The 22234-nt window shown below is 41.7% G+C and overlaps 3 protein-coding genes and 1 pseudogene across 4 annotated transcripts; 2 read left to right on the top strand and 2 right to left on the bottom strand.

The window, feature by feature from the left end:
• Positions 1-770: 770 nt before the first annotated feature.
• Positions 771-2338, bottom strand: LOC308086579 (apelin receptor B-like; the record flags this gene model as incomplete). Its single annotated transcript, XM_080430187.1, has 2 exons — positions 771-1431; positions 1920-2338. The coding sequence occupies 2 exons, from the start codon at positions 2336-2338 to the stop codon at positions 771-773; spliced, it is 1080 nt and encodes a 359-aa protein (XP_080286313.1).
• Positions 2339-6800: 4462 nt separating this feature from the next.
• Positions 6801-8360, bottom strand: LOC308087288 (apelin receptor B-like; the record flags this gene model as incomplete). The annotated part of the gene is made up of 2 exons (XM_080431068.1): positions 6801-7458; positions 7942-8360. The coding sequence occupies 2 exons, from the start codon at positions 8358-8360 to the stop codon at positions 6801-6803; spliced, it is 1077 nt and encodes a 358-aa protein (XP_080287194.1).
• Positions 8361-12915: 4555 nt separating this feature from the next.
• On the top strand, positions 12916-14487 carry LOC308087368 (apelin receptor B-like; annotated as a pseudogene). The gene is made up of 2 exons: positions 12916-13333; positions 13836-14487. The product of its transcript is annotated as an apelin receptor B-like (transcript).
• A 3309-nt stretch (positions 14488-17796) lies between these two features.
• On the top strand, positions 17797-19341 carry LOC308086776 (apelin receptor B-like; the record flags this gene model as incomplete). The annotated part of the gene is made up of 2 exons (XM_080430426.1): positions 17797-18215; positions 18702-19341. 2 exons carry the CDS (start codon positions 17797-17799, stop codon positions 19339-19341), a joined length of 1059 nt encoding a protein of 352 aa, XP_080286552.1.
• Between the last annotated feature and the right edge of the window lie 2893 nt (positions 19342-22234).

Genomic DNA, 22234 nt, shown 5'->3' with positions numbered 1-22234 from the left:
TTGCAGTTTAGCTGGGGGTGTGTTGCTGTTCACTATGAGAATCAATGCCACCTAAACAAAGCACAGGTACTAATACTGTTTGCTAATTAGCTGTACGCCACAGAATGTGACATTAAGAATGTCTTAATAGGGCTAAATCAGCTTCAGCTTCAGACTTTTCAACAGTAGGTCTTGACAGAACACTGTCGTAGAATATATAGCCTATATGCATCTAATAGGGAGGGGAATGGTGTCTCAGAGTCTAGACTCTAGAGGCTGTGACAGCAAAGGTCACCCCTGAGACTGGGTTTAGTTTGTGTGATAGCTATGTCCCTGCTCTATAGCAATTATTACTATGAGAATGTTGAGCTATTTAGCACTTATTTTAAACGAAGCACCATCACTTACAGTACCTTTAAAAATCTATAACAAGTAATAGACGGACCAGTGTAGTTGTTTTGGTTAATCAACCTTTTTATTATAAATCATAACTATATAATTCCTATTCACAATGTGTATTCACATATTTACACATCAGGTTTGTCGCTCCTTACAACAATATTCAGAAAGTGCTTACAATTGAAAACGGCAGCAGTCGTGTGGCAAAAGCATGACTAATACTCTTTGCAATCGCTAGAAGATATCAGAGTAGGCCTAACTGAGGTTTGTGGGGAAAAAAAGATAGGAAAAGATGACACCTGACAACTGACCTAAGGCAATGCCATCATGCTCAGCTGATGATACCGTTTAGTGTCATGAGTCACCCGTTCCATGACATACGTGTGGTGAAGTCACACCTTAGTAGCCAGGCTCTGAACCTGTGTCTTTTGGAAGGACAGCAGGATGACAGGGCTGACATGCAAAGCCTTCTTCAGGTTGAGCAGGCCCAGGGAGGCCCACTGGGAGCGAAAGCGCGGGTCAAAGAAGGCATACAGGAAGGGGTTGAGGCAGCTGTTGACGTAGGCCAGACAGGTGGCGTAGGGGTGAGCCAGGAGGAGGAAACGTAGGAAGGCACATGAGTCAGGAGCCAGGTTCAGGTAGGAGAGAGCGTCAGCACTCTTCAGCACATGGAAGGGAGTCCAACAGGCGGCGAACACCACCACCAGTGTGGTGATGGTCTTCAACAGTCTCCGCTTGCGCCGGTCTTCCTTGCGCAGGCCGTGGAAGTGGCGGGTGACGGTGCATCCGATGAACCAGTAGCACACCATCATGGCCAGGAAAGGTAGAAGAAACCCCAGGACTGAGGAGCAGAGGCTGAGACCGGCCACCAACAGGCTCTCTTGGTGCTTATCTGTCACCACCAGGCTGAAGTCCATGACGCAGGAGGTCCGGTTGCTTGTCTCGTCATGTTTGGTGGTGCGGAAGATCAGAGTGGGGGCAGCCAGTAGAGCAGACAGAAGCCACATTACTGTCAGGGAAGCCCTCATGTAGCCCCGGGTACGAAGTTGTGAGCTGGACATGGAAGAGAGCAGGGTTGTTATAGGTAAATAAAACCAATGAAATAACAAAATCTGAAATTTAAAAAAACAGTTAACTAAAATAAAAACAAAAACATTGCTTTATTTTAAAAAGTATAACTGAATGGAACTGTATTGTTTGTTTACAAAATAAACAAAGCATAGAGAAAATGTGCTTAGTTTTAGTCTCAATATTTCATTCATAAGCCTTATATTTTCTTGATAACAGCTGATCTACAAGCTCACATGTCACCTTGCAACACATTGTGAGCTTATAGTGGCTATTCTCGCATTTAATCTCAATTCTTTTTTTGTTTTAAACATTATAAAAACTAAGCCTTTATAAAACATGTATAATAACAATAATAAACTAGAACACCACTTTGAAAACTAATCAAAACGAAACTGAAATTGAAAACAAAAAGGTCAACACAAGATGAAAATAAAAGTCAAAACTAAAGAAGAAGTGAAAACTCTAATCACCTTGAGGAGGAGTGTACGATGGCCAGGTAGCGGTCGTAGCTCATACAGGTGAGGCAGTAAACGCTGGCGTACATGTTTAGATGGACCATGTAGCTGCTGATCTTGCACAGAGCCACTCCAAAGGGCCAGTGGTAGCCCATGGCAGTGTACACTGCCCACAGAGGCAGAGTGAGCACAAAGGTCAGGTCAGCTACAGCCAGGTTGCTGATGTAGACGTCAGCAGTGCGCCGTTTGCCCTGTGCTCTCCATACGGTGAAGATGACCACTCCGTTTCCAGACAGGCCCAGGATGAAGATGAGCATGTAGAGCACTGGGATGACAGAGTATGAAGGTCCCCACTCTGAATAGTCACACATGCTGGACGTCTGGTTCTCCTCATAGTCATAGTAATCATAAACACTTTCATTTTGCATCTCCATCTCCATTTGTTCCTCTCTGGTGATCCGTTCTTGTATTTGAAATCTGTTAGGAAGTATTTAGTCTCTGTATAGGTTCAAATGAACTTCACAAAGTCCAATGTGAAGAAAGACAAATATTTCTGATGGAAGTAATCCCAGGAGAAGTTGTCAGCACTCTGAAGTGTGTTTGTTACATCTGAGTGGTCTTGTCTTTATATACCCTTGATGCACTGCATGCCCTCCTACTCCTAGGACATGCCCTAGCCCCTCCTCCTGGGACATGTCCTATAGCCCCTCCTCCTAGGACATGCCCTAGCCGGTCATCCAAGGACATGTCATAGCCCCTCCCTCCTAGGACATGCCAAACCCACCCCCTTCCCCTTCCATTCACTGCTCTCTGTACATTTCATATATTATGTTCATTAATTCACAGAAAGTAAACTTCTCCAGGCTCATGTTATAAATCAAAATGCCATCACAGACGGGAACATGCGGTACACAAATACACAATAATCAGGCTATCAATTAATTTCAATTCAAATTCAATTGGCATTAGAAAACACGTCATGTTTAATTGCAGGGAAGTGTCAAGAACATAATAAAACAAACTGTGTAAAGCATACAGTTGTGTGTAAAGTAGTTGTACAGCATTGTGTTAATACAGCTATGTCACATTTTAACTTTAAAAACTGTGCTGTTAGAAATGCTCATACTGTATGTACATGTTGGTGAGGGTAGCTCGGTATAAAGCTTTTTGATATAAAGCTTTTTTAAAGGAATAGCAGCGATCTTTCAGGGTTTTCCGGTCCCTTTTTGGGACAAAAAGCAGCAGTTTGTCAAAACTATTTAAATAGTAGGCCTATACATAAAAGCAGACACTTTTCAAATTATTTTAAAGTTATAACTCCATTGATATGTACAGTAGATCTATGTCTGCGGTCCACTAGGTCCAGAAACCGAGAGTGTATGTTCATCAGGTTTTATGTCCCCCGGGTTTTCTGCCCTGCGCTTACAACCCACTTACACTCACTAACCCTAATCCTAAAGTAAGTGGGGATCATAGAACCCGGGGAACATACGTAGGGATGACCCCGTAAAACCCATAACGGTTAGTAGTCCTTAAGGTGGTCTTCTTCCATTGGATAACCTTCCAACAATAAGGGGGAGTGTTAAATTTTTTTGTCATTGGTTATGTTTTCAAACTCTCTTTGGGTGTTTGTAATCTGTGGGAAGTATGTGTCTCTGATGTCTTGGTATAGTGGGCAGGTGGTTAGAAAGTGTAGCTCTGTTTCCACCACATTCTGTTAGCAGTGGGTGCATAGTCTGTCTTCCCTTGGGAGACACAGGTCTTTCTGTTCTCTATTGCAAGGCTGTGTTCACTGAGTCTGTAGTCAAGCCTTTCCTTAGTTTTGGGTCAGTCACAGTGCTACTGTGTATTCTCTATTCAGGGCCAAATAGCATTCAATTTTGCTATGACTTTAGGTTTCCTCTTTTCAGTAAGTCAGGTAGCTTTCTTTTTTTGTCTGGTAGCGGTGCTTGTGTTTGTGTTTCTTTCACAAATGATGTTTCATCATCATTGACAAAACACGATTTCAAGCGAGATTAAGCAGTTTCCATGGTATACATTATTACTAGATAATGTTAAGAGTATACATGTATTTAAACATCTGTACAGCAACCTATGAACCTTAAAAATCTGTACAGCAACCTATGAACCATATGTCTGGACATGTCATGGGTTGTTTTACCCATGAGGTGTTTTACAATTATTTTGTCAATGCAGCGTCGTTCTCAAACTGGAGCACTGTACTCCCAGTTGAATAGACTGCAGCATTTGCATTTGAATGGTTGTTGTTTCATGGCTGAAACATGTATAGTCAACTAAATATAGATGCCTTGAGCCCTAATGGACTGCTGTGCATTGGAGAAACATTATGTCAACATTTTTTATGTAACTTTGCAGCTATAATGAATACATTACTATGCAGGGAGCAAAACAGTGAACCTTTTGAAAGTATAATTGAAAATGTTAATTTCAGGGGACAGTTGAATATATGGGCAATACTAGAAAAAGTGCTCCTCGGAGCACAAGTCTCCGCCAGGTCAGGTAGATTATTGTGGCCTCCTGGTGGCGCTATAATAGGCCAATGTGAAAAGGGTGCCATTTCTTCTTAGGCCTTGCACGACAATCGGACACTGCATTCGTGATTTGAGGCATTTTGTTACAAAAATGTGGTTTGCTAAATTATACCTGCTGGTGGCGCTATAACAGGCCAATGTGAAAAGGGTGGCATTTCTTCCTGGGCCAAGTGGGAATCTCTGTGGAAAATTTCACGGAAATCGCATGCTGCGTTCATGATTTGAGGCATTTTGTTCAGAATGAACCAATCCTGCAAACTTTGGAAGCCAATTTTAGACAATTAGGATGGAATATGGAAAATCAGACAGATCCGTGTTGATCACATGGCTATAGAGATACTGTGTACCGATTTGCGTGTTTTTTGGACAAAATCTGTAGGAGTAATAGCAAAAAATGTGTTTAGCAAAAGTCGGCCTCATGGTGGCGCTATGACAGGCTGATCTGAAAAATGTGGGGCAGAGGTTCTGCTGTGGCATCCAGGGAGTGTGTGTGCGCAGTTTCACAGCGACAGGGCCAACGGTGGCGGAGATTAGCTGGTCGCAGACAGAAGAACGGACACACACACACACGGACGGACGGACGGACAGGGGGCAGAATATACTCTCTCGCCATGCCTTTCGGCCTGGCGGAGATAATAACAGTGACACATGCAGATAAATACAAAAATCTTCATATATGGGCATATAAGGGACACAGACGGGTATTGCAGGATAATTTATTGATACCAACGTTTCGACCAGGAAAGGTCTTCTTCTTTCCAGGTCGAAAGTTGGTATCAATAAATGATCCTGCATCGTAGCTATGAGTGTGCAGCCTTTTCTTCACTTATAGACTTATTTACCAAGGTCAGCAGCACCTCATAAATACTGGCGTGCACCCTTCTCCTGTTTGTTTATCATATTAATGATCAACATAATGGAGAGGGATGGCAAGACAGTGGATCTGAGATGTTCAATTCACAAAATGTGAAGAATATTCACACACACACACAAACACGCACACGAACACGCACACACACACACACACACACACACAAATGCACACAAATGCACACAAACTGCCATGCTGTAAAAAAAGACTGATTTAATGTGTGTGATGTTTCTATGGTAAAACTAGACAAAGCTCAAATGTGAAAAGAACATGTTATTGTTATGAATACATTGTTCTGTGCTTATTAACTGTAATTAAGCAATTATTAAACAATCAGGATTCTCTCTCTCTCTCTCTCTCTCTCTCTCTCTCTCTCTCTCTCTTCTCAACCAATCCCATCCTACTAACTCCCATCCAAGACCTTGCTTTACCCTCAACTCACTATTCATCTGATTGATCAAGAGAACCAATTCCCGCTTGTTCAAGTATTCTATTAGCCAACGACATAAGGCCTGTTTGTTGGCAGAAGCTCGTGGAATTTATAATTACACTGATGATTGGACAGCTAGTGCTTTCTTGTGGCTGTCATGTGTTTTTTTTTTTTTGACTGACAGTTGGTGGCATCAACCGATACCAGCACTGAGGAGTGTGATTTACCTGTTGTATCAGCAGTTTGTTGATACTGTTTACATGTTTGCAAGACATAATCGTGAGGCTGAACATTCCTATTGTTAAGCCAAAAATAAAATACAAATCTATTTGTATAATCTATCATTAGTCCTTGACACCCCTCGTCTATACAAATGATTAGCCTACTATAATGAAAATGTAGAGCTATCTAGCACTTATTGTAACAAAACAACATTGCTTACAGTACATTTAAGAAGAAACAACAAGTAACAGACAGACCAGTGTAATTATTACTTTTTATTACAAATTATAAAGATGAACTCTATGCACATTCAAAATGAGTATTCACATATTTACAAACAAAAAAATAATCATACCCACAAACACAACATATTGTTGGCTGGTGTATATACATCACATAAGAGGAAGTGCACCTCAAGTGCTTGCAATTGAAAACAGTCATGTGGCAAAAGCATGACTAATACACTTAACATAAGCTAGTAGACCTCAGAGTTCCAAGCGCTACACTTTCCATCATATACCAAAAGAAGATGTCCATTGGTCCGTTTGACACACATTACATATAGTCCCAAATGTTCCCTTGTTTTAAGAAGTTTGGTTTTACCTCAAACATTCCCTCGACTGAAAGTCACGAAGGAAAATTAGCTAATAAATATTTTTTTTTCATCACACAGGTAACGTTACTTTAGCTCTGTTCCTACACATAGTCCACACAATCATAGTGAAGTAAAACATTTCATCATGCTCAGCTGATACACTTAGATTGTCTGCATTGTTCAATTGGAGGCAGTTCATAAGCATTATTCCATGTGTGTGGTGAAGTCACACCTTAGTGGCCACCAGGGACAGAGCCTGTGTCTTTTGGAAGGACAGCAGGATGGCAGGGCTGACATGCAAAGCCTTCTTCAGGTGGACCAGGCCCAGACACTGGGAGCGAAATCGCGGGTCAAAGAAGGCATACAGGAAGGGGTTGAGGCAGCTGTTGACGTAGGCCAGACAGGTGGCGTAGGGGTGAGCCAGGAGGAGGAAACGTAGGAAGGCACATGAGTCAGGAGCCAGGTTCAGGTAGGAGAGAGCGTCAGCACTCTTCAGCACATGGAAGGGAGTCCAACAGGCGGCGAACACCACCACCAGTGTGGTGATGGTCTTCAACAGTCTCCGCTTGCGCCGGTCTTCCTTGCGCAGGCCGTGGAAGTGGCGGGTGACGGTGCATCCGATGAACCAGTAGCACACCATCATGGCCAGGAAAGGTAGAAGAAACCCCAGGACTGAGGAGCAGAGGCTGAGACCGGCCACCAACAGGCTCTCTTGGTGCTTATCTGTCACCACCAGGCTGAAGTCCATGACGCAGGAGGTCCGGTTGCTTGTCTCGTCATGTTTGGTGGTGCGGAAGATCAGAGTGGGGGCAGCCAGTAGAGCAGACAGAAGCCACATTACTGTCAGGGAAGCCCTCATGTAGCCCCGGGTACGAAGTTGTGAGCTGGACATGGAAGAGAGCAGGGTTGTTATAGGTAAATAAAACCAATGAAATAACAAAAACTGAAATTTAAAAAAACAGTTAACTAAAATAAAAACAAAAACATTGCTTTATTTAAAAAAGTATAACTAAATGGAACTGTATTGTTTGTTTACAAAATAAACTAATCATAGTGTGCTTAGTTTTAGTCTCAATATTTCATTCATAAGCCTTATATTTTCTTGAAAACAGCTGATCTACAAGCTCACGTGTCACCTTGCAACACATTGTGAGCTTATAGTGGCTATTCTCGCATTTAATCTCAATTCTTTTTTTGTTTTAAACATTACAAAAACTAAGCCTTTATAAAACATTTATAATAACGATAATAAACTAGAAACCCCACTTTGAAAACGAATCAAAACTAAACTGAAATTGAAAACAAAAAAGTCAACACAAGATGAAAAAAAAAGTCAAAACTAAAGAAGAAGTGAAAACTCTAATCACCTTGAGGAGGAGTGTACTATGGCCAGGTAGCGGTCGTAGCTCATACAGGTGAGGCAGTAAACGCTGGCGTACATGTTTAGATGGACCATGTAGCTGCTGATCTTGCACAGAGCCACTCCAAAGGGCCAGTGGTAGCCCATGGCAGTGTACACTGCCCACAGAGGCAGAGTGAGCACAAAGGTCAGGTCAGCTACAGCCAAGTTGCTGATGTAGACGTCAGCAGTGCGCCGTTTGCCCTGTGCTCTCCATACGGTGAAGATGACCACTCCGTTTCCAGACAGGCCCAGGATGAAGATGAGCATGTAGAGCACTGGGATGACAGAGTATGAAGGTCCCCACTCTGAATAGTCACACATGCTGGATGTCTGGTTCTCCTCATAGTCATAGTAATCATAAACACTTTCATTTTGCATCTCCATCTCCATTTGTTCCTCTCTGGTGATCCGTTCTTGTATTTGAAATCTGTTAGGAAGTATTTAGTCTCTGTATAGGTTCAAATCAACTTCACAAAGTCCAATGTGAAGAAAGACTACTAAGAATATTTCTGATGGAAGTAATCCCAGGAGAAGTTGTCAGCACTCTGAAGTGTGTTTGTTACATCTGAGTGGTCTTGTCTTTATATACCCTTGATGCACTGCATGCCCTCCTACTCCTAGGACATGCCCTAGCCCCTCCTCCTAGGACATGCCCTAGGCCTAATCCATTTTCCTAGGACATGCCCTAACCCTTCCGGCTAGGGCATGCCCTAGCCTGGTCCATTCTCCTAGCACATGCCCTAAAGCCCCCTCCTAGGACATGCCCTAGCCCTTCCTCATAGGACTTTCCCTAGTCCATTCTCCTTGGACATGCCCTAGCCGTACATGTTTTTTTGAAAGTGTTTGAACATTTGAACATGTTTTTTTTTTATACAGACTTCCATCCTGTTGTCTTTGGTCATATCTGCTGTGACTCTGTCTCTGTTAACTGACCAGCTTTCAGTGATCACTGCCACTGTCTTGACGGTGTGTGGGTTGCATGTGCCTTGTTGCCAGTATTGTATATTCTGAAAGAAGAGGAGACAAAGCTTTATTGGCAAGGTAGGCACAAACCAAGATATGAAGTCTGATTAAAGGTGCAATGATTTTGTTTTCTTAAAACAAGTGTTAAATAGCTCTGTATTTTGATTGTAATCATTGCCATTGAGTGTTTGTTCAGTAACATGAGTGAGTAGTGATCCCTGGAGTAGTGATCCCTGTCTCTTTAGTAAACAGTAAATACATTTTCAGGTTGGGACACCAATTGTATCCAATCAGGAGAAAGAACTCCTACAGAATACAGGCTAAACAAGTGAAATGTGAAGTGATGACACGAAGAAGTGAGCAGACAATATTAGAATTGGAACACTATCAAATTGAAGATGACAAATGGGTACTGGCTGAAATTGTCAAACCACCTGAAAATTTATTTTCTGTTTAGACAAATGGAGAGACCAATGTTACTGAACAAACACTCAAGGATTACTATCAGGAATCAGAATCAACTTTATTGTCACATCACAGGTTTACAGATGTAAAACAGTGGGTGAAATTTGTTTTTGTCGTTTTTGTAATTTCCTTAAAAATGGAAGAAGAGGCTGGCCAGGATATATAGAGCTTTAACTTTTTAACAAAAACCTTTTTCTTTTACCCACAAATATAACTACCCTTCCCTGCCTTTAACCCAGTAATAATACATTTTATAAATTTTTAGTAAGACCGGGAACGCATCTGTGAGAGCAGATGTAAAAGCTCATAACGTGGCACGCGTGCTATGAGCTTGTATATATATCTGCTATTTTTGTATAGCCAAAGGAATCTTAAAATGACACACACAGATGTGTTTCTGGCCTTAAAGGGTTGAAGGTGCATTCCGTAACCTTTAGTGTATGTCTCACCTGTGCAAGCGTCAAAATAACTACTGGGCGGAGGATAAAGTGTGCTTTGACTTTGACGCAATACCGCTTGTCAACCAGTAGTGGTCCCACCCGACCACAGGACATACAGTATGTCTCAATAGAAAAGCAGGTTAGACCAAATACAACCACCTCAGTTGTGTTAGTTATTTTGCGTTAACAATAACAGATTTGTCAAAAGAACATTTGTATTCAGTAAATCGTTATGGATTGCAGCTTCAAAATATGGAACTATATGAATTGATGCAAACATGCAACAAAGCAGTGTATTCAAATCAATCCATCTCTCTCTGCCCAAGACCTTGATCAAGTCATCCTATCACTCTGCTTGGATTACTGCAACAGGCTCTATGCACAGCAGCCATATTGGAAAGAAATTGGGCCTCTTCCTTACTTCCTTCACAGGTCTTACCACTTACACTAATTAAGGCTCTGTTTCATTTAGTGTAGCACGGCTGTTCTCAAACTTTTTTAATTTCAAGGATAACTCTGATAGTGTGCAAATGGAACCAAATTGCACCCTTACGGGTCCATTTGGTTCCATTTGAACACTCTCAGAGTTACACATCCGTAGGGGGGCATTTGGAACCCCCTCAAGGAACCATGAGACCAAATCATATGCAAAGCAAAACACAATAATACATGCATAATACACTGGGTGCTTATTAACTGTAATTAAGCCATTATTAAACAATCAGGATTCTCTCTCGCTTGCTCTCTCTCTCTCTCACTTGCTCTCGCTTGCTCTCTCTCTCTCTCTCTCTCTCTCTCTCTCTCTCTCTCTCTCTGTCTCTCTCTCTCGCTCAAACTCCACTGACAGCAAAACTGCAGTATGTGATCGCACACCAGCTGGAAAAAAGAAGGTCTCAATCTTTACCAAAATCCCTGCTAATATTTGTACAATACACTGTCCCTAGCCCCACCTACCCCTCGGCTGTAGCTCCAGGACTCAGTCACTGTTTTTTTAAAATTGTTTTGTTATATTGCATTTTGGGAAGAAAAACTATTGATAACATGCAGATGCAACATGGAATAAAACAAAACAATATATAACCACAACAGAGGTTATAACACAATGTATTTTTCAACTGTCAGTTAGGGGTTAGGGTTACAGTCATAATAATGTTCACTGTTTTTCTCCCTGCAAATTAATGTATTCATTATAGTTCACTGTTTTGCTCCCTGCAAATTAATGTATTCATTATAACTGAAAAGTTGTATTAAAATTGTGGTCCTGCTATATTTGCTGAGAAGTTCACCAGGGCTCAAGCCATTGTATTTAGTTGTCTGTAGCCTGCATGTTTAGCATGTACAGTGGCAGCCATGAAACAACAACTATTGAAATGTAAATGTTGCAGTCTATTCAACTAGGTGTGAGAAGGAGCCTGCATGGACTAAACACTTGTAAAACAGCTCAGCTCATGGGTAGAACCGTCTGTAACATGTCCACACATGCTGGTCCATAGGTTGTTTAATACTAGTGTAATAATCATTTCACCATGCTTAATCTCGCTTGATTTTTTTTGGCTGCATCATTGTTTGCGATATCCTGAATATTGTGTCATTACGTGCAGTATGTACACTTCAGTGGTATTGTGGTTCATAACTTAGGCCTGGAGAACTGTCCTTGCTGTTAATGCACTCAAGCACATTATGACATGAAATTGTGTGGAGGAGAGTGGGAAAACAAACAAATTACCGGCAAAGTCCTGGCAAATTTTTGTTTTGCCCTTGTAAACACAGGTAAACACAGTTTTTTTGGGGGGGAAATGTAAGTTTCTTTTGTTGGGGAAATGGCATTTCCCATGTAGTCGTTGAGAACACAAAGTCTCTCATAGATACCTCCACCTCCTTTAACCCATTTTGGGGCGGGAACACCTTTTTGTAACTATACCTTTCAGGACTGGAACCCCTTTTGGGGTTCCTGTTGCTATGTATAGTATATAGCAACATACATTTGTTGTAATTTGTTTATACATATTTGAAGTTTTTCAGGATTTAGAAGGCGTTTTTGGAATCGCCCTCAGGTCTAAATGGGTTAAGAATGCAGAGGGCATTTTTGCGGGCAGAGGATGTACAAGTGGCCGTGAACCCCACTACCCGCGATGACCCCAGCAGGGTGACATACGCCTATGATATTGACTGGCGGTAGTGGACTTCAAGGAATTGTATCCGTTGAAGGCCAGGCTCCGCTACCTCTTCCACCCTTAGGTCCTTGGGATTAGGGCCCAAAGGCACTGGCCCATCCTGAAGAAGCACGTGAAGTTTTGTGAGTACTCGCCAGAGGTATGGCACCATGGCCACGAGGTCCTCCTCACCTATGTTAATGGGGGCTGGCACAATAACTTGTCGTTAGGCCCTGCCCACAGACAGCCAGTGTCCAAAGGAGCTACTATCAGATACGGAGGGAAAGAGGAAGATGGGGTGGGTCCTCAAAGAGCTTAGAAAGGAGCTAAGAGAGTTGGGGCCTGTGTCAATTCAAAAGAACACCATTGCGGACTTGTCCACAATGGCTAAGAAGTTAGTCCTATTGCTTTCAATTCAACAATAGTTGTGCCGGTCAAGTTTTTTGATTTAAGTGGGTTTAACACTTTACAGATCAGCATGTTAAAATGTTTGACATTTGTTCAAATGCTCAAATGTTTTATCATTATTGTTATTCTTCTCAAGTACCCCCTGAAGTACTCTGTGTACCCCTAGGGCTACCCGCCCCCCACGCCCCCCCCACTCCCCAAATAGAGGAACAATGAGCTAGGGTAGGTCCTAGGAGGGAGAGGGCTTGGGCATGTCCTTGGATGGGACTAGGGCATGCCCTAGGAGTAGGAGGGCATGCAGTGCATCAAGGGTATATAAAGACCAGACCACTCAGATGTAACAAACACACTTCAGAGTGCTGACAACTTCTCCTGGGATTACTTCCATCAGAAATATTTGTCTTTCTTCACATTGGACATTGTAAAGTTAATTTGAACCTATACAGAGACTAAATACTTCCTAACAGGTTTCACATACAAGAACGTATCACCAGAGAGGAACAAATGGAGATGGAGATGCAAAATGAAAGTGTTTATGATTACTATGACTATGAGGAGAACCAGACGTCCAGCATGTGTGACTATTCAGAGTGGGGACCTTCATACTCTGTCATCCCAGTCTCTACATGCTCATCTTCATCCTGGGCCTGTCTGGAAACGGAGTGGTCATCTTCACCGTATGGAGAGCACAGGGCAAACGGCGCACTGCTGACGTCTACATCAGCAACCTGGCTGTAGCTGACCTGACCTTTGTGCTCACTCTGCCTCTGTGGGCAGTGTACACTGCCATGGGCTACCACTGGCCCTTTGGAGTGGCTCTGTGCAAGATCAGCAGCTACATGGTCCATCTGAACATGTACGCCAGCGTTTACTGCCTCACCTGTATGAGCTACGACCGCTACCTGGCCATCGTACACTCCTCCTCAAGGTGATTAGAGTTTTCACTTCTTCATTAGTTTTAACTTTTATTTTCATTTTGTTTTGACTTTTTTGTTTTCAATTTCAGTTTAGTTTTGATTAGTTTTCAATGTAGGTTTTCTAGTTCATTTAAAACATGTTATATTATTTGTAAAGGTTTAGTTTTTGTTAAGTTTTGTATTAGTTGTAATGTTTAGTTTTGTATTAGTTTTAATGTTTAGTTTTGAATTGTAATATAGGATAGTAGGTAGGTAGTTATAGATCAGCTGTTTACATTATTATTGAAGAAAAGGCTTATGAACGAAATATTGAACATGAACAAACTAAAACTAAGTACATTTCTCTATGATAATTTATTTTTGTAAACAAACAATACAGTTCCAGTTCGTTATAGTTTCTTAAATAAAGTAATGTTTTTGTTTCTATTTCAGTTTAAAAAATTATAATAATCTGTCTTTGTTATTTCATGAATTTGAGTTAACTATAACAACCCTGTTCTCCTCCATGTCCAGGTCACAGCTTCGTACCCGGGGCCACATGAGGGCTTCCTTGACAGTAATGTGGCTTCTGTCTGCTCTACTGGCTGCCCCCACTCTGATCTTCCGCACTACCAAACATGACGAGACAAGCAACCGGACCTCCTGCGTCATGGACTTCAGCCTGGTGGTGACAGATAAGCACCAAGAGAGCCTGTTGGTGGCCGGTCTCAGCCTCTGCTCCTCGGTCCTGGGGTTTCTTCTACCTTTCCTGGCCATGATGGTGTGCTACTGGTTCATCGGATGCACCGTCACCCGCCACTTCCACGGCCTGCGCAAGGAAGACCGGCGCAAGCGGAGACTGTTGAAGACCATCACCACACTGGTGGTGGTGTTCGCCGCCTGTTGGACTCCCTTCCATGTGCTGAAGAGTGCTGACGCTCTCTCCTACCTGAACCTGGCTCCTGACTCATGTGCCTTCCTACGTTTCCTCCTCCTGGCTCACCCCTACGCCACCTGTCTGGCCTACGTCAACAGCTGCCTCAACCCCTTCCTGTATGCCTTCTTTGACCCGCGCTTTCGCTCCCAGTGCCTGGTCCACCTGAAGAAGGCTTTGCATGTCAGCCCTGCCATCCTGCTGTCCTTCCAAAAGACACAGGCTTTGTCCTTGGTGGCCACTAAGGTGTGACTTCACCACATGTACGTCATGGAATAATGCTAATGAACTGCCTCCAATTGAACAATGCAGAAAATCTAAGTGTATCAGCTGAGCATGCACTTCCTCTTATGGGATGTATACACCAGACAACAATATGTTGTATTGGTGTAAATAGTTAAATTTTAGTGTGTAAATATGTGAATACTCATTGTGAATGTGCATTATATAGAGTTCATCTTTATCATTTGTAATAAAAAGGTGGATTAACCAAAACGAATTACACTGGTCTCTCTGTTACTTGTTGTTTTGTCTTAAATGTACTGTAAGCGATGTTGATGTGTTAAAATAAGTGCTAAATAGCTCTACATTCCCATTATAGTAGGCTAATAATTTTGAGAGACCAGTGGTGTCAAGAACTTCTAGCCTTTCCCACAAACTAAACCCCGTCTCAGGGTTTGCTGTCACAGATAGATTATACAAATAGAGTTGTATTATATTTTAGGCTTAACAATAGGAATGTTCAGCCTCACGATACAGGAGACACTGTTTACATGTATGTAAGACATATCTTACATACATGTTAACAGTGTCTCCTGTATCTGGACAGTTATGAACTCCTAAAAAGTCACAATGTCTCACAAGATCTGTATCAACAAACTGTTGATACAACAGGTAAATCACACTCCTCAGTGCTGGTATCGGTTGTGCCACCAGCTGTCAGTCAAAACAAACAAATGACAGCCACAACAAAGCACTGTCTTATCATCAGTGTAATTATAAATTCCACAAGCTTCTACCAACAAACAGGCCTGATGATGTTGGTTAATATAATACTTGAACAAGTGGGAATTGGTTCTCTTGATCAATCAGATGAATAGTGAGTAGAGAGGGTAAAGCAAGGTCTTGGATGGAGTATTAGGATGGGGTTGGTTGAGAAGAAGAGTGTTGAGTGATACACTAAGCTGTGTCTGAGACACTCTGTGAATTCATCTTACAGGATCAATATTCTATACATCAATCAATCAATATATCTGTGTGTCTATCTATCTATCTATCTATCTATCTATAATATATATATATATATATATATATATATATATATATATATATATATATATATATATATATATATATATATTTTTTTTTTTTTTTTTTCTTTTTTTTTTCTTCATAATTGTATTGTTTATTCATAATTGTATTGTTTAACTTTCACTTATTATTTTTACACCCAGTGGTGCCAGGTTTTTCCTTATGGTATTTCCAAATATGTATAGGTATGATGTTTCCTTTATAAACTGTGTACAAAACACATTTTGTAAACTGTTTTAAAAGTGCATACACATTATTATTATTATTATTATTATTATTATTATTATTATTATTATTATTATTATATAGACCGGCCTGCTCGGGAACAAAATTGGAAATACATTTCCCGACCGGTTATGCAATACCCGTTGTACCCATTGTCAGAGTACCTGTTGTACCCGTCTGTGTCCCTTAAATGCCAATACATGGACATTTTTGTATGTATCTGTCTCTGTCACGGTTATATTGCCTATATATTCAACTGTCCCCTGAAATTTTACATTTTCAATTATACTTTCAAAAGGTTCACCGTTTTGCTCCCTGTATAGTAATGTATTCATTATAGCTGCAAAGTTACATTAACAATTGTTGACATAATGTTATGTCTCCAATGCACAGCCGTCCATTAGGGCTCAAGGCATTTATATTTAGTTTCAGCCATGAAACAACAACCATTCAAATGCAAATGCTGCAGTCTATTCAACTTGGAGTATACTGGAGCAGTGTAAGAACGACCCTGCATTGACAGAACCATTGTAAAACGCCTAATGGGTAAAACAACACATGACATGTCCAGACATATGGTTGCTTTACAGATGTTTAATCAATATTTACCCTTAAAATAATCTAGTAATTAATTTAAACCATGGAAACTGCTTAATCTCGCTTGAAATCTTTTTTTTGGTCAATACTGCAACATCATTTGTGATAGAAACACAAACACAAGCACCGCTACCAGACAGAAACCCCACTGGACAAAACCTGATTATAAGAAAACTAAAAAGAAAGCTACCTGATTTACTGGAAAGAGTCAACCAAAAGTCATAGGCAAATTGAATGCTATTTGGCCCTAAGTAGAGAATACACACGGTAGCACTGTGACTGACTACAGACTCAGTGAACATAGCCTTGCAATAGAGAACAGAAAGACCTGTCTACACAGGGAAGACAGACTATGCACCCACTGCACACAAAATGTGGTGGAAACAGAGCTACACTTTATAACCACCTGCCCACTATACCAAGACATCAGAGACACATACTTCCCACAGATTACAAACACCCAATATTAGTTTGAACACATGACCAATGACAACAACAAAAAAACTCCCATACCTACTGGGAGAAATACAATAGTGTGCGAACACAGCAGCAAGATTTGTGAACGCAGACATAGACCTACTGTACATATCAATGGAGCTACAACCTTTAAAAACATTTGAAAAGCGTCTGCTTTTTTGTATACTTTTTAAATAGTTTTGGCAAACTGCTGCTTTTTGTCCCAAAAAGAGACTGGAAAACCCTGAAAGATTGCTGCCATTTGTTTCAAAAAGCTTTATATCAAACAGCTTTATACCACCAAGCTACCCTCACCAACATGTGAGTACAGTATGATCATTTCTAACAGGCAGTTTTTCCAAGTTGAAATATCACATAGCTCTGTTTACACGTGGTGTACTCCCTCCAACTGTAAATACTTTACACAGTTTGTTTTATTATGTTTTTGACACTTGCCGTGGCAATATAAACGTATGTTTTCTAATGCCAATAAGGCTCCTTTGAATTTTGAATTGAAATGAATTGATAGCCTGATTATTGTGTATTTGTGTACCGTATGTCCCCCTCAGTGATGGCATTTTGATTTTTGGGGAAGTTTACTTTATGTGAATTAATGAACATATGAAAAGAACAGAGAGCAGTGAATGGACGTGTTCTTCACTCCAGACAGGAGGAGAAGGGGAAAGGGGAGGGGGGGTATGGCATGTCCTAGGAGTGGGTTGGACATGTCCTAGGAGGGAGGGGGCATGCAGTGCATCAAGGGTATATAAAGACCAGACCACTTCAGATGTAACAAACACACTTCAGAGTGCTGACAACCTCTCATGGGATTTTATCCATCAGAAATATTTTGTTTTCTTCTACACACTGCGGACGTTGTTGCTACCTTTAGTTCATTTGAGCCTAAACAGACTAAATACCTCCCACTTATTTCAAATACAAGAACGGATCATCACAGAGGAACAAATGGAGATGGAGATGCAAAATGAAAGTGTTTATGATTACTATGACTATGAGGAGAACCAGATGTCCAGCATGTGTGACTATTCAGAGTGGGGACCTTCATACTCTGTCATCCCAGTGCTCTACATGCTCATCTTCATCCTGGGCCTGTCTGGAAACGGAGTGGTCATCTTCACTGTATGGAGAGCACAGGGAAAACGGCGCACTGCTGACGTCTACATCAGCAACCTGGCTGTAGCTGACCTGACCTTTGTGCTCACTCTGCCTCTGTGGGCAGTGTACACTGCCATGGGCTACCACTGGCCCTTTGGAGTGGCTCTGTGCAAGATCAGCAGCTACATGGTCCATCTAAACATGTACGCCAGCGTTTACTGCCTCACCTGTATGAGCTACGACCGCTACCTGGCCATCGTACACTCCTCCTCAAGGTGATTAGAGTTTTCACTTCTTCTTTAGTTTTGACTTTTATATTAATTTTGTTTTGACTTTTTTGTTTTCAATTTCAGTTTAGTTTTGATTAGTTTTCAATGTAGGTTTTCTAGTTCATTTAAAACATGTTATATTATTTGTAAAGGTTTAGTTTTTGTATTAGTTTTAATGTTTAGTTTTGTATTAGTTTTAATGTTTAGTTTTGTATTGTAATATAGGGTAGTAGGTAGGTAGTTAAAAAAAGTATTTGTTATTAGTTATAGATCAGCTGTTTACACTATTATTGAAGAAAAGGCTTATGAACGAAATATTGAATATGAACAAACTAAAACTAAGTACATTTCTCTATGATTAATTTGTTTTGTAAACTAAATATACAGTTCCAGTTCGTTATATATTTTAAATAAAGTAATGTTTTTGTTTCCGTTTTTGTTATTTCATGAATTTGAGTTAACTATAACAACCCTGTTCTCCTCCATGTCCAGGTCACAGCTTCGTACCCGGGGCCACATGAGGGCTTCCTTGACAGTAATGTGGCTTCTGTCTGCTCTACTGGCTGCCCCCACTCTGATCTTCCGCACTACCAAACATGACGAGACAAGCAACCGGACCTCCTGCGTCATGGACTTCAGCCTGGTGGTGACAGATAAGCACCAAGAGAGCCTGTTGGTGGCCGGTCTCAGCCTCTGCTCCTCGGTCCTGGGGTTTCTTCTTCCTTTCCTGGCCATGATGGTGTGCTACTGGTTCATCGGATGCACCGTCACCCGCCACTTCAACGGCCTGCGCAAGGAAGACCGGCGCAAGCGGAGACTGTTGAAGACCATCACCACACTGGTGGTGGTGTTCGCTGCCTGTTGGACTCCCTTCCATGTGCTGAAGAGTGCTGACGCTCTCTCCTACCTGAACCTGGCTCCTGACTCATGTGCCTTCCTACGTTTCCTCCTCCTGGCTCACCCCTACGCCACCTGTCTGGCCTACGTCAACAGCTGCCTCAACCCCTTCCTGTATGCCTTCTTTGACCCACGCTTTCGCTCCCAGTGCCTGGGCCTGCTCTACCTGAAGAAGGCTTTGCATGCCAGCCCTGCCATCCTGCTGTCCTTCAAAAAGACACAGACAAGTCTCTAGCCAACAAGCTGTGATTTCACCACACGTATGTCATGGAATAATGCTTATGAACTGCCTCCAATTGAACAATGCAGAAAATCTAAGTGTATCAGCTGAGCATGATGACACCTGTGTGACTGAAAAAAGTAAATTGAGGATCATGGTGTATTAGCTCATTTTCCTTCGTGGCTTTCAGTCGAAGGACTTTTTGAGGCAAAACCAAACTTCTTAAAACAAGGGTACATTTGGGACACAGTGTAATGTGTGTCAAACGGACCAATGGACACCTTGATGATGGAAAGTGCAGCGCTTTGAACTCTGATGTCTTCTAGCTTATTTAAAGTGTATTAGTCATGCTTTTACCACATGACTGTTGTTGTTTTCATTTGCAAGCACTTGAGGTGCACTTCCTCTAATGGGATGTATATACACCAGCCAACAATATGTTGTGTTGGTGTAAATAGTTTTTTTTTCCAGTCAACAAGAGGTGATTGAGAGTCTGATTATATTTGTAAGGAGCCTTGTAAATATGTGCATTATAGAGTTCATCTTTATAATTTGTAATAAAAAGGTGGATTAACCAAAAATAATTACACTGGTCTGTCAGTTACTTGTTGTTTTGTCTTAAATGTACTGTAAGCGATGTTGTTGTGTTAAAATAAGTGGTAAATAGCTCTACATTCCCATTATAGTAGGCTAATCATTTCTATAGACCAGGGGTGTCAAGGACTTAGGTCTTCTAGCCTTTCCCACAAAATAAACCCAGTCTCAGGGTTTGCTGTCACATATAGATTATACAAATTGATTTGTATTATCTTTTTGGCTTAACAATAGGAATGTTCAGCCTCACGATAATGTCTTACAAACATGTAAACAGTCTCTCCTGTATCTGAACAGTTATGAACTCCTAAAAAGTCACAATGTCTCACAAGATCCGTATCAACAAACTGTTGATACAACAGGTAAATCACATTCCTCAGTGCTGGTATCGGTTGTGCCACCAGCTGTCAGTCAAAAAAATATAGAATGACAGCCACAAGAAAGCACTGTCTTATCATCAGTGTAATTATTAATTCCACAAGCTTCTGTCAACAAAAGTGCACACACACACACACACAGTCCACACACACACACACACGCGCGCGCGCACGCACGCGCAAGCCGGGATTTTTTCTTCAATTTGGTTTATTGAAAGCATGACTGTTAAGATACTTTTATTGTGTTCTGGCTTTTGTTATAGTTTCTCCCTGACACGCACTCGCGCACACGCGCACGCGCTCATGCTTTCAATTTGGTTTATTGAAAGCATGACTGTTAAGATACTTTTATTGTGTTCTGGCTTTTGTTTTAGTTTCTCCCTGACACACACACAGGCACACACGCACGCACGCACGCACGCACGCACGCACGCACGCACGCACGCACGCACGCACGCACGCACACACACACACACACACACACACACACACACACACACACACAGTGATCCATGAAAATAACTATTCTGTCCCTATCGGTTCACAACTCGGACGGCGCTGATTCGACTCAGCAGAGCATCGGCCGGTCAGCGCGGGCACTCGCGCCTCCTCGGCCTCAAGCTCTGCTGAGTCGGCGCGCCTCCGTCATGGACAATAACTATTATCCCGTGTGCGTGTGAACGCGTGTTCAGCGTTCCCCTAGCGTAGCTTCCTGGTTGCTACGTGGGGGGAACAACAAAAGACAGGTCCTCGTCGCATCAAAGCCCCGCCTCGCCCCGAAGCCCCGTGCCTAAAAACGAGCGCTCTGTCTTCAATCTCCCTGGTTCATCGATCTCCCTGTGACATATATATATATATACAAACACATGTGTGTGTGTCCGTCCATCCATCGACCTGAGAGAGAGAGAGAGAGAGAGAGAGAGAGAGAGAGAGAGAGAGAGAGAGAGAGAGAGAGAGAGAGAGAGAGAGAGAGAGAGAGAGAGAGAGTGTCCTGATTGTTTTATAATGGCTTAATTACAGTTAATAAGCACCCAGTGTATTATGCGATGGGCAGTACAGTATAAGAATGATTTAATCATAACAATAACATGTCCTCTTGGTATTAGAGCATTGTCTAAAGGACTGTCACAAATTAAATCAGTCCTTTTTTACAGCATGGCAGTGTGTGTGTGTGTGTGTGTGTGTGTGTGTGTGTGTGTGTGTGTGTGTGTGTGTGTGTCTGTGTGTGTGTGTCTGTGTCTGTGTGTGTGTGTGTGTGTGTGTGTGTGTGTGTGTGTGTGTGTGTGTGTGTGCATGTGAATGTGCGTGTGTTTGAATATTCTTCACATTTTGTGAATTGAAATTCTCAGATCCACTGTCTTGCCATCCCTCTCCATTATGTTGATCATCAATATGATAAACAATCAGGAGAAGGGCGCACGCCAGTATTTGTGAGGTGCTGCTGACCTTGGTAAATAAGTCTATAAGTGAAGAAAAGGCTGCACACTCATAGCTACGATGCAGGATCATTTATTGATACCAACTTTCCACCTGGAAAGAAGAAGGCCTTTCCAGGTCGAAACGTCGGACACCTTACCTGTCTGTGTCCCTTAAATGCCAATGGACATTTTTGTATGTATCTGTCTGTCACTGTTATATTTCCCATATATTCAACTGTCCCCTGATATTTTACATTTTCAATTATACTTCCCTGAAATTTTACATTTTCAATTATACTTTCAAAAACTGTTTTGCTCCCTGTAAAGTAATGTATTCATTAAAGCTGCAATGTTAGATTAAAAATGTTGCCATAATTGTATGTCTCCAATGCACAGCAGTCCATTAGGGCTCAAGGGATTTATATTTAGTTAACTATACATGTTTCAGCCATGACAAAACCATTGTAAAACGCCTCATGGGTAAAACAACACGTGACATGTCCAGACATATGGTTCATA

The sequence above is a fragment of the Gymnoscopelus braueri genome (genome assembly GCF_963280865.1).
Source record: "Gymnoscopelus braueri genome assembly, chromosome: 6".
Classification (NCBI taxonomy): domain Eukaryota; kingdom Metazoa; phylum Chordata; class Actinopteri; order Myctophiformes; family Myctophidae; genus Gymnoscopelus; species Gymnoscopelus braueri.
This window is presented reverse-complemented; position numbering and strand designations above follow the sequence as displayed.